Here is a 12,518-nt window from a genome sequence, read left to right on the forward strand (position 1 = left end):
TGAAGCCAGCTGAGGAAAACGTACCCTGGCTCCGTTGGACTTGGTAGTACACTGTATGCCCCAGGTCTGTTCACCTGTTTCCTGTCGTGGACTAGATTTTCCATTTTAGGAGCCAAATTAAGATATAAATTAATAGAACTAATATATTGAAATGAATATATAGAACATATAGAATAGAATATGAAGATAGAATGTATAGAAGTTTTCTGTTTGGTGTATGTCGCCAACATGACACCGACTTTATTAGAAAGTTATTAAGTGATGGCACAATAGTATTTTTTGCTATCCATCTATCAGTGGGGGGGCAGTAGGCAGGGCGGGTCGTCTGGTAAACCAAAGGTGGCCGGTTCGATCCCCAGCTCCTCCTGCTAGCGTGCTATAGTCTCCCTGAGCAAGACACTTAACCCCTAATGGCTTCAGAAGGCTGCGTCCATCAGTGTATGAATAGTTGTAAGTCGCTTTGGACAAAAGCGTCTGCTAAATGATGATGTAATGTAAATCTATCTATCTATCTATCTATCTATCTGTCTGTCTGTCTGTCTGTCTGTCTGTCTGTCTATCTATCAGCTCGTTCTCCTGGATGGGCCAAAACTCCTCTTTCTTCTGGAATGAAGCCACATCATCATCAAGGGGGACAAGGTTTGGGCCCACACACACACACACACACACGCACACACACACACACACACACGCGGTACAGTGTGATTTCATCTCTCAGGATATCTAATCCTGTGGGCAGCATACGTGGACGCGCCCGGGGACCAGGTGATAAGTGTCCATTGCTGGTCAGACGATGATGGGTGCATGTTTTTGGTGGGGGTCCTTACTGACGTGAGGTGGAGGGAACCCCATGTGAGCACGGGGAGAACATGCAAACTCCACATAGAAAGGCTCCTATTTGGGAGATAACCCGCCGGAGCACAGTGCCAACAGCGCCCCAGGCGGGAATCGAACCCAGGACCTTCTTGCTGTGAGGCAGCAGTGCAGTGCAACCTGTGATATTCTCCCTGGTTTTCTTATTCAAATCGTAAAATAATAAAAATTATTCCAGAATCGCTTTCACCCGAGATTATGCCAGGGAACTGTAAATTGGATCACATATATACTGTATATATATAGTACAGTATAAGAGAGTATAATATATATATATATATATATATATATATATATATATATATATATATATATATATATATATATATATATATACAGTATATATATACTAATATAAATAATAGACAATGACATTAAGGTTATATTATATTATTCATCGATCATCCACAACATGACAGGTGAAGTGAATAACATTGCTCATCTCGTTCCAATGGCACCTGTCAAGGGGTGGGATGTATTAGGCAGCAAGTGAACAGTCAGTTGTTGAAGTTGATGTGTTGGAAGCAGGAAAAATGGGCAAGCATAAGGATCTGAGCCACTTTGACAAGGACCACATTGTGATGGCCAGACCACTGGGTCAGAGCATCTCCAAAACGACAGGTCTTGTGAGGTGTTCCTGGTATGCAGGGGTTAGTACCTACCAAACGTGGTCCAAGGAAGGACAACGGGTGAACCAGTGACAGGGACATGGGCGCCCATGAGCTCATTGATGCCAGTGGGGAGCGAAGTCTAGCTCATCTGCTCCGATCCCACAGAAGAGCTGTTGTAGCACAAATTGCTCTGAGTGTTAATGCTGCTGTGATGTGTCAGGTGTCAGAACACACAGTGCATCACAGCTTGCTGCGTATCAGAGTGTCCATGCTGACCCCTGTCCACCGCCAAAAGCGCCTACAATGGACATGTGGGCGTCAGAACTGGAGCATGGAGCAGTGGAAGAAGGTGGCCTGGTCTGATGAATCCCGTTTTCTTCTACATCATGTGGATGGGCGGGGTTAGGGTCCGATCCGACCGGGCATCTGTTTAAATGTGCTGGAACAACAAGCCCGATCCCCCAAAAAAAACATGCTTATTGGAATGGCAGAGTGAGCCCTGTAGCGGCATCTGTATGAAAATGTCAGCTTTTCTAAACCACAAAGCCGCGATCTGGTGGCTGAAACGGCTGTTTACGTCTGTCCACACACGACGCTCCGCCCTCACTTTTTGCTTCGCGCTCAATTATGTCATCCCTCTCTTCCCTCTCTCCTTCTTCTCCTCTTCGTCCTCCTCCGTCTGTTTCCCACCGTCAGACTGTGAGTCTAGTGATGCAGAACGCGGTAAGAGGCCACGCAAAGCACGACCCGCAGCTTACCCAGAATCCTTTGTGCTTCCACCTTGACCCACTTTGTAACTTTATTCCTTATCCTGTTTTGGGACTCAATGCAAAGCTGTTGCACTTTAGGCCTAAATCCCTTAAGTCCCGGGTGTCGCTGCTAGAGAGCTCCCATCCGTCCATGTCTGGATCCATCAAGAATCTACATTCGCTAATTAAGGACATAACTGGACCGTCCCAGATCTCCCAGCATGCATTTCAACAACGACGCCACAAATGCATCCTGTTGAGTTTAGGTTAGTCATCAGTATTTGTGTGTGTTTGTGTGTGTGTGTGTGTGTGTGTGTGTGTGTGTGTGTGTGTGTCTCTCTCTCTCTCTCTCTCAGATGCGCATGGTTTTTCGGACTCCAGAGCTCTGCCGCTATGCTCCCCTCTCTCCTCCACCCAAAGCCCTGAGAGGTAAGCACACTTTTTTTTTTTTTTTAAATGGCCTGGGTGGGAAATTCATTGTAGCCAGTCGTCTCCCCAACAAATTCCGGTTCAGCTTTATCTCATGCAACATTGGAAATTATGCTCTTAAATTTGGTGGATCCATTAGCTCTGTGATTATCAGCCTTTACCATATCAAGGGTAAACCTCAACTTGATACGCATTAGGCCACAGACACCATTTGATAAGATTTAGTCTGTGGGACCTCAATCTGAGACGATTTTTATTGTCGGATATTATTTAGTGTCTATACTCCAGTTATGGAGATAACGGTGAAATTGTGACCACAACAGTCATTATTGTACATTCTCTAATTGTGCTAACGTCTTGTAAATGAAATAATGGAGAACTTAACAATTAATCATTTCGCTGGGGATCCCTGGAACAGCTCAAAGGACCCCATGTCCACAAACACTGAATTAGTGGCTTGAACTCAAACTTAGTATAATTCTGAGTGTTATGATGAGAAGAAACAAAACCATGAACTTCAACAGTTGGGGTCCACGTTGGGTTTACAAGGTCAGGGCTTGGGTTTTTTCTACAAATGACAAATTATAGTATCATATAATATAATAATAAGTATAATATAGCATATGTAAACCCAACAGTTTTCCCTGAACTTTACAAGCTCCAAAAAAAGAATACCCTGCAATTCTCAGGGGGGGCCCTAGGGGGCCATGGACCCCAGTTCTGTTCTTTCAATTCTTCTCCACAAAATGGAAATATCTCCAAGATAACAAAATAACCTCGACAGCTGAAATCATCGCCTGGATGTAATTCGCTTTTTTTCTCTCCACAGTCGGAGGAGGATGGTGTCCTCGGACAGCGGCCCCCCAGCGGGCGACCAGGTCAACATCATGGGGGTGCACACGGTCCCCGGCAGCCCCAACACGCTGCACCGCACAGTGGCCACCAACACGCCTCCCAGCCCGGCCCTCCAGCGGCGCCTGGGCAGCCAGACCAGCCCGGCACCAGGACGGCACCCGCCGCCCCAGACGGTCAACGCCAACAGGGACGCCGTCCCCGCCAGCCCCCTGGTCGGCCGGAGCGCCAGGGGCGGCCAGGGGAGCGCCCCGCCTCCCCCCTCCACGCCCACCTTCCCCATCTCCCCCCAGCTGCCCGAGAAGAGGGGCTTCCCCGGGGAGGGGGCGGCGGAGAGGCCCAATGGGGGGTCTCTGTCCTATGGCAAGCTGGATAACAAGAAGACCCCATCCAGCCCCGAGGACGACAGGGGGAACAGCCCCTCCAACGTGCCCAACACGCCCAGCGACCTCTCCAAGTTCTCCATCTATGGTGAGAGAACTGTCGACCCATATATTAATATTTTATTGTTGTATCTGTAACAAAAAATTAAGTTACAGTATATACATAGGCTTGAAGTATATCATAATGTCTATGTCATCCATTTGAAGGTGACCCTCCATGCTCTATTACATAATAAAAGTAGCCAATGTGATACAAAAAATAAAGAAAGAAATAAATAATAATATTAACAATAATAATAATAATAAAAAATAAAAGTAGCCGATGTGATACTCAAATTCACTTGCTACTGTTTCCTTATAATATAAGGAAACAGTTCCATATCGCATATTATGGGATATGGAATATCTGCACTTTGACTAGCGATGTCAGTTTAGAAAGTCCTTATTTAGCCTCAATCTGTTGCTTATTGGTCTAAATGTGAATTGTAACACATACGATGTGTGTGACAACCTTTTTCCCCCTTTAACTGTTGTTATTGTTGTCACACTTGTTATCATTGTCATTCTCCAAAACAGGAGCGTATAGGTTCAAAAAAAAGGTTGAGAACAACAGCTTTTACACCCTGCTTTTTTTTTTCTAGTCAACCCTGGGTTCACACACACAGCCAGTACACGTACAGTACAAGAGAATACAAGTAAAACCACAGCATTTAAAAAATATGAAGCAACCAAACAAACCACTACGGTCATGGTGACCTCAGCGTGCGGAGGGATTGAAATGTGTTTTGGTGTTCTTCCTGCAGACGGCTACCCTGACATCAAGATGAACGTCAAGTTTGTGCAAGACACGTCCAAGTTCTGGTACAAGTCGGACATCTCCAGAGAGCAAGGTGGGTAACCCCTGCTACCCCCACCCCCCAGTTCAGCAGAATGCTCTTTATCTTGTGGAGAAAAAAATAATAATAATAATAACTACTTTTGGAATCGGACCATCCCGCAAGTTGCTCTGAATCGAGACTCAAGAAGTAAAGTCCTACCCTCTTCTCACCCATCTTCTCTCTCCCATTCTGTGGATCTGCTCCTGGTTGCTCCTGGTCTTTTATATGTTTTTTTTTTAATCTCCTCCTCTTCCTTTGACATTCCCTTATACATCATCATCATCATCATCATCATCATCATCATCAACTTCTTCTTCTTCATCTTCTTCTTCTTCACCTCCTCCTCTTCCTCCTCTTTGCTCCAGCCATCAACCTGCTGAAGGACCGGGAGCCCGGGGCATTTGTGATCCGTGACAGCCACTCCTTCCGTGGGGCGTACGGCCTGGCCATGAAGGTGGCCTGCCCCCCTCCCACCGTCCAGCACAACAAGAAAGGTGGAGCAACATGTTGACAACACTCACTTCCCTTTATCCCTCTTCTTACAAATACTCCGGGGTTTCCCACCCCTAGGGCGCCCCACCCCCGCGGGTGGGCATCGGAGAGCTCAAAAAGGGGGTCGCCAGGCCTTGAATGATTCGAGGGGGACGAACGCAAATTTCCGCTCGGATATGAATTGTAACAAAATCCATGACTATAATGTCAGAACGTCCTGTACGGCCTGTGAACCTTGATCTCTCTTCCATGAAAACGGAAGAAATTCAGACTTAAACGATCATCCGTTGAAGCATCGTCTCAACTGCCATAGCGTAGGCTAATACCGCTGAACAAAACATTCAAAACGTTCTATTTGCAGTAAAATAGCAGAGCTTATTGAAAAAGTTAGGCTCCTGTCTCGCGAAAAAGCGATGCATTCCCATTTTCATTCCCATGTTGCGCTGGGGGAAACATTGACACCTTGAAATCTTTGGCCTTGAAACATGCATACCGTATGTCATTCCAGACATCACCAACGAGCTGGTGAGGCACTTCCTGATCGAGACCAGCTCGAAGGGCGTGCGCCTGAAGGGCTGCCCTAACGAACCCTACTTTGGTTGGTGGATCATTTAGTTTTGAAATGGACCTAAAGGGACAGTCCGCTAATTGAACAGAGTTGTACTTATATTTGAGTGTGCGTGTGTGTGTGTGTGTGTGTGTGTGTGTGTGTGTGTGTGTGTGTGTGTGTGTGTGTGTGTGTGTGTGTGTGTGTGTAGGCTGTCTGTCTGCACTGGTGTACCAGCACTCCATGACGCCGCTGGCTCTGCCCTGCAAGCTGATGATTCCCACGAAAGGTATCGGTATCACTTTCCCACTGTATCCCTTTATTTCACTTTAACAGCAATCAGTAAAATTAGTCACGTGCTAAAAGTTTACTTGTTTTGCTAACAATGGTTAAATGGTTAAAAACAAGAGCAGTGAGTAGCCGATACGGCCGCAATGTCCACTCCGTCAGTTTTTACAATCCCTTTGAACAACGTAAGTTAGGTTTTCTTTCCTTTGATTGGTTCCTCGTTTCCTCATCCCGTGTCCTCTCCTCTCCTCCTGTCTCGCACCTCTTCCTCTCCTCCTCCTCCTCCTCCTCCTCCTCCCCCTCCTCATCTTCTCCTCGCCAGATCCAAACGAGGAGGCTCTAGAACTTGCCACGCCCACTGATCCCGTCGTTGAATTTCTGAAACAAGGAGCAGGTGGGGATTTTTAAAACTAAAAGAATGATTGAATACAGACATAGCAGTGCCTTGTATGTGATTTATATACCCTCATCGTTTTCCATCCCCACGGCACAAATCATTTTTAATCCTCAAAACAGGCGCTACACAGTACAGTGCAGTGCACCTTATCTCGTCTTCACCCTAAGTTAACCTTGACCCAGAACCAAGCAAGCAACACATAGCCAACTGAAGGATGTTTGGGTCTGGAAGCTGTACCAAGAATATGTACCTTAAGCGATATCTTTGAGTAAAGTTCTACGTGATAGAGCTTGATCATCGATCCCGTCCCAAGTTCTGCTCCAAACTGAAGTTCACATAAAGCCAAGAACCAGGAAAGAACCATCCGAGAACCATGAGTTCCCTCCGCCCCAACCAGCCACCCAGACCCAGAGTATATGTTCTTGCTGAAGGTTCTTAAGTGCTTGATGTTGATGTACTGCCGATAACTTGTCCACCACAGCAATTTTTCCACCGCGCCTTCTCCAAAATCCCCTCTCTTAACTTTCTCTCGTCAATTTTTTTCCAAGCCCTATTGTTGAAATAGACTGTGACTCAAAGGTCTTATCGTCTTGCAGTGTGAACGCACACGGCGGTAATGGTTCCACAAATCCACACGGTGCTTCTGGTGCTGCACCAGATTTAACGTCGACCTCACACCAGACAACTGTTAAACATGTTTATCAGTATGTTTGCTGAATGTAATATCATATCAAACATGGTTAATATGATATTATATTCAGCAAATAAACGCACAGCTTCAGATGGGGTCTTGGTGTGAGGTTGGCCAGCGCGGTTGGCGAGTGCTCTGCTCACCCCCTGTCCTCCTTGTATTGCAGTCGCTCAGAAGGCTCCTGAGGACGATCACGGTAAATACTCTGACTCCGCTAACCCTGCTGTGTCCACTCAACTAGCTAGCGCACATTGTCCCGCGGACAATTGCGAGTGTGAAAACTTACAAACGCCATCTCACAACAGACACTTGTTTGCAACACAACCATACCCATTTCAAAGCTTGAGTCACCGAGACGAATCTCAGAGACGTGCTGCTCTCTGAGGACCAACTGTGAGGCTGCCCAGCAACTGGCGCCCCCCTTGTGGTCAAACGGCGTCAAGTCAGCGAGAGAGTTTCTGGGCCCAAAGATTATTTTGGAACACTTTTACCCCTTTCACTTGCGCTGCGGAGAGAGAGGCAACGTTTTGGATTTTTGCGGAAAGAGTATTTAGTACGATTGACCGATTACAGAATGGCGGCAAGTCCCACCTCCCTTAATTCCTGTACAATCTCAGCAAATATAATCGCTTTCCCGATGTTCGGGATAGCCCGCGTCGGTATTACAAGTCCCCCAACAGCAGCCATTAGCCGTATTACTAGTATTGTTAGTTACCAAATACTCTTCTTTTCGGCTTGGTGTCGGAGGAAAGAAATATTGTGTAGCAACTAGTTTGCTCAGCACCGACTGGTGGATCATGAGGCCAATCACTCTTTTGCAAAAGGTCTTGTCCGGTGGGAGCTGGCATCAATTCCAAAGGTCCAAAACAAAGCACCAATGCATGTTTATCAAGAGTGACGTATTGGTTGGATAACCCCCCCCATAATGCGCTGCTGAAGCTTTCCTGCGAGGTAAAGCTTGACTTCCATGCTCCATCGTATATACTGCAGCTGCGGCGTGGCGCATGGTGACATAACATGTAGGCTGTGAAGTCCTCGCCGCATCGCACCTTCAATCTGCTGATCCCCAATTTGCTAGCTCCCCACCGTCGCTCATGCCTCTATTTGTTCGTTCTTCCAGCGTGCAACGTCCTGTACATCAACTCTGTGGACATGGAGTCTCTCACGGGGCCGCAGGCCGTCGCCAAGGCCATCGGCCAGACCATGTCCACCAACCCTCTGCCCGCCGCGACCACCGTCCACTTCAAAGTCACGCCGCAAGGCATCACCCTCACAGACAGCCAGAGGAAGTGAGTAGCTGCCTTTTTTTAAGCCTTTGTCTGAATGGACAGGTTCTCTGTTTTTCAACCCACCTCTTACGTGTGCCCGAAAACAAAATGGTCATGGCACGGTTTTATCGACTCTTTTGCACTTCCCGAAATCTCTTTCAGCTGCATCCACACCAATGTAAGAGATTAGGAGCAGGAAGGCTGCTTCCCAAGGGCAACCTATTGTACAGGAGCCAATGTCACACTTTCGATGTACTGCGACAAATGTGACGTCCTTTGGCGGTTTTTAAAGGCTTAAATATTTGCCACGTTGAACTGCATTCAAAAACTGTGAGAAGCTGCAGCAGAGTGGTAAGTTTCATTCAGCAAGGTTGTGCTTTGAACAGTTATCAATGACGGGAATCGACATTTTAATAAAGCCTGAGTCGAACAAGACGGAACCTGCCCTTTAAAGCTTATGGGGACTGTTTGGTGGCGTCTGGGCTTTAGGCTGTGTAGCATTACACACACACGTCAAACTCTCTCTCAGTGTCAGTCTTGCATCCCATCACCTGCAGGCTCTTCTTCCGACGGCACTACCCCATCACCACGGTAACCTTCTGCGACATCGACCCACAGGACCGGAAGTAAGTCTGAATTGCGTCTTAAAAATCTTTTAATCTAGTTTGAGAGCTCGCGGGCTAAAAGGGGCGCTCGGGGAATGGATTGGTTGATTTAAAGGACAACCTCCTTTCTCTCTCTTTTTCAACAGATGGGGCAAAGAAGGAGGAGGCTCTGTGAGGTGAGTTTGAAGCGTAGATACTGTTCCGTGTTTGCTGATGACTGCCCACTGTACATCACAGTCAACGCCAGCAAAGCCCTCAATAAAAAACAAATAACATCAGCACAGTCACACAGCTTGAAAGACGGTAGTTGTATTTCGTTTTGTTTGGTTTATTTAATTTTTAGAACCCGGGCTTTGTAAATAGCCAGAGATGGGGTTGCCGTGCTGTTTGGATGGATCATTGATAAGGCAATATACAATAAACCTAAATATTGACAAGAAGATAGAAAAGGTGTTGGCCCATACAATAAACCTAAGCAGTAAAAATATGGCATTTTACAATAAACACATTGATAAACAATAAACATAAGCCTTAAAATGAACAAAAAAATATGAAAATGTCCTAAAAAATATAAACGAGAACGATTTTACAAAAAGCCTTAACACCAACTAGAAGATAGATAAGCAACCCTGCCCTATGAGCCAAAGGAATGAACAATAAAAAAAACTAACCCATAATAGTTAACCCAAAAATAAACAATGAAGAGTTGGTAATGTTCAATAAACCTGATGATAAAGACTACTAAAGATAAACGTGTATATTCTCCCCTACGCTACTGGTGTCTGAATACTCAACAGGATTTGTGATCACATGAACAACTTTATGAATAAGAAACTGCCGTTGATATTAGAAAATTCCAAATTCAATGTCACAGGAAAAGTTTCAGGTTTTTAACTTTAAGGTTTTTGTTTGCATTTGGCGTCTGGGCTCGGCTGCTCATCACCCCTCAACCTAGGCATACTCAATGAAATATATACTGTACATATGAGGGAGGAGCGACTGGCTGCTTAAATGGGCCGACCAAATAAGGGCGTAGAAATGTGTGGCGCTGTCAAGTTGTCCGACAGAGCTATCTCTGCAAACTACGCATTGTTTTCCGTTCATTGGAAGTCAACCTTCACAGCAGGGACCTCGGTCCTCGGTTCATCTGTCAATGAACCGTTTCCTCATCCTAATTTCGTTGCAGGCTCTTTGGCTTTGTGGCGAGGAAACAGGGAAGCACGACGGACAACGTGAGCCACCTGTTCGCCGAGCTGGACGCCGACCAGCCCGCCTCGGCCATTGTCAACTTCGTTTCCAAAATGATGAAGCGGTGAAATAAAAAATAAAAAAAAAGAAAAAAGAAAAAGAAGAGCGACACGCAGAAGACGCAACCGCCGTCGTTTTTGATATTTCTTTCCTTTTTTTTTTTTTTTTTTTTTTAACGGGTGTGTTCTTCACCTGGATCTAAGGACGTCTGATTTTATTTTATTTTTTCAGATTCTGCCTATTTCTGCGTTGCTGTTTTTTCTCTTTACACGTTTGTTCCGCTGATGCCAGAGTTTTGTATTTGATGGACGGCGGAGGATGTGACGTTTGGAGTTGCGGACGTGACGAACTCAGAGGAAGAAAATTTATATGCACGAAGGCAAAACAAGAAGATGAAGTTTGGATGAGGAACGAGAAAGTACGAGAACATTTTCACGATGGGCTGTTTTTTTAGTTTTTTTTGTTTTTGTTTGCGTCTGATTTACCAAAGGTAGCTACGAAATGTGGACGTACAAAGTCGTCGAAGTAAGCCATTACCCGGTTTCCTTTTCATTTTAAAAGGTTCAAAATTTCACTGTTGAACAGGAAAGGAAAAAAAAAAAAAAAGAAAAAAAAAAGGAAAACACAGTTTATCATGAACCTTCCTCTGAAGGTAAAAAGAAAAACAAACAAACAAAAGAGCGGGAGGGTGAGCGAGAAAAAACAAAAAAAAAAGAGAATGCCTTGACGGCTCGTTGTAAAACAAAGTGTCTGGACTCTTGAAGACCTTATGCATGTTAACTTGATCTTTAAGCTCGGTTCCTTGACCTTCCACAGAGTCATTAGCGATAGTCATTAGTGGAAACCCCCCCCCCCCCCCCCCGGAGCGGCTATATTTGGGCCTGGTGTGTGTGTGTGTGTGTGTGTGTGTGTGTGTGTGTGTGTGTGTGTGTGTGTGTGTGTGTGTGTGTGTGTGCGTGCGCGCTTGGGCAGGTGGAAAAGGGCTCTGCAGTGAAAAAAATAAAAAATAATCCAACAAGAACAAAACGTATGTGATCTCGGCACAGCAGATCAACCTCACCCGCCCCACCCAACCTCACCCGCCCCGCCCCCACGAGCCTGACTCCCCCCGACCCCGGACGCTGGACACCCCCTTCCCCCGCGTCTCAGATGGATCCCAATGGAAGATTGTTTTCGGGGGTTGTTTTTTTTTTTTTTGTCGTTTGTTTCAGCGGAGCTCTCCCGTCCACGAGGAGGCGCCTTGGAGTCGGGCTTGGGCTCGCACCCGTCACAATGAACTGCTTCGCTGCTGCGCGAGATCATGGACGCTGCCACGAAAACACACACACACTGGAGAATGCCAAGGGACTGCCCCCCACCCCCCCACCCCCCAACCCTCATATGCTGGACCTATGCACTGTTCTGCATGTTGTAGTCCGAAAAAAAACCCGCCCCGCACCTCCCCCCACCACCATCACCACCACCTAGCGACCTTTGACCTCCTTGACCCCCCCCCCCCCTTAAAAAGAAAAAAATCATAGTTCTGTGCAACAAAGACATTGATCCTTAAAGTCGAGCGCACCGGCTTGTCAGAGACTGCATGAAACGTCGAGAACAATTTCTTTTTTTTCTAGTCCGAAAACGTTAAAAGAGAAAACGAAACGAAACAAAAAAAAAAACGAGAAGAAGCGAAAAAAAAAAAAAAAAAAAAGAGTTAGGAAAAAAAAACCCAAAAACATTGGTGAAGTAGTCACACGGTGGTGAGATGCAATATTTTGACCGCTCTTTCTTCTTCATGGTTCATGGTTTGACCGGTTTGTTTCATCGGGGGTGGAGTGGGGCGGGCGGGGGTTTGTTGTCGTTCTTGTCGCCATGGTTACCTCTCATCCTATCAAGGGCGTTCGTGTCTTTGTTTACGGATCCAGTGACGTCGCCATGTCGTGGGAAATTTACATTTAGATACTTTTTATGGCAAAAGGATGATTAAAAAAAAAACAACAAAAAAAACAAAACAAACGGGACGGGGAAAAAAAAAGCTTAAATACTTAAGGAGGACAAAGTGTCACACTGTGCAAACGCCTGCTTCGAAAACACACGCTCTTACATTCATAATAAGCTACGGAGACAGCTATTGATACAAATGTACATAGATATACGACTTTGAAAGGTGACATAGCGGGAAAAAAAATATTTATTTTTGTTGCATCGGTTCCTCATGGTTACACATA

At 45.8% G+C, this 12,518-nt stretch overlaps 1 protein-coding gene across 1 annotated transcript in view; it reads left to right on the top strand.

The window, feature by feature from the left end:
- tns1a (tensin 1a) overlaps window positions 1–12,115 on the top strand; it is a gene marked incomplete at its 5' end in the record, with an annotated part of 114,976 nt that extends 102,861 nt beyond the window's left edge. Inside the window, 13 exons of the mRNA XM_080023923.1 lie at window positions 568–639; window positions 2,590–2,662; window positions 3,492–3,985; window positions 4,701–4,787; window positions 5,141–5,269; window positions 5,776–5,865; window positions 6,026–6,103; window positions 6,425–6,496; window positions 7,357–7,386; window positions 8,311–8,479; window positions 9,016–9,084; window positions 9,210–9,239; window positions 10,250–12,115. Coding sequence (XP_079880049.1) covers window positions 568–639; window positions 2,590–2,662; window positions 3,492–3,985; window positions 4,701–4,787; window positions 5,141–5,269; window positions 5,776–5,865; window positions 6,026–6,103; window positions 6,425–6,496; window positions 7,357–7,386; window positions 8,311–8,479; window positions 9,016–9,084; window positions 9,210–9,239; window positions 10,250–10,379 — 1,523 coding nt within the window. The 3' untranslated portion in view covers window positions 10,380–12,115. The remainder of the gene's footprint in view (window positions 1–567; window positions 640–2,589; window positions 2,663–3,491; window positions 3,986–4,700; window positions 4,788–5,140; window positions 5,270–5,775; window positions 5,866–6,025; window positions 6,104–6,424; window positions 6,497–7,356; window positions 7,387–8,310; window positions 8,480–9,015; window positions 9,085–9,209; window positions 9,240–10,249) is intronic.
- Between the last annotated feature and the right edge of the window lie 403 nt (window positions 12,116–12,518).

This window comes from Zeus faber (genome assembly GCF_960531495.2).
Source record: "Zeus faber genome assembly, chromosome: 2".
Taxonomy (NCBI): Eukaryota; Metazoa; Chordata; class Actinopteri; order Zeiformes; family Zeidae; genus Zeus; species Zeus faber.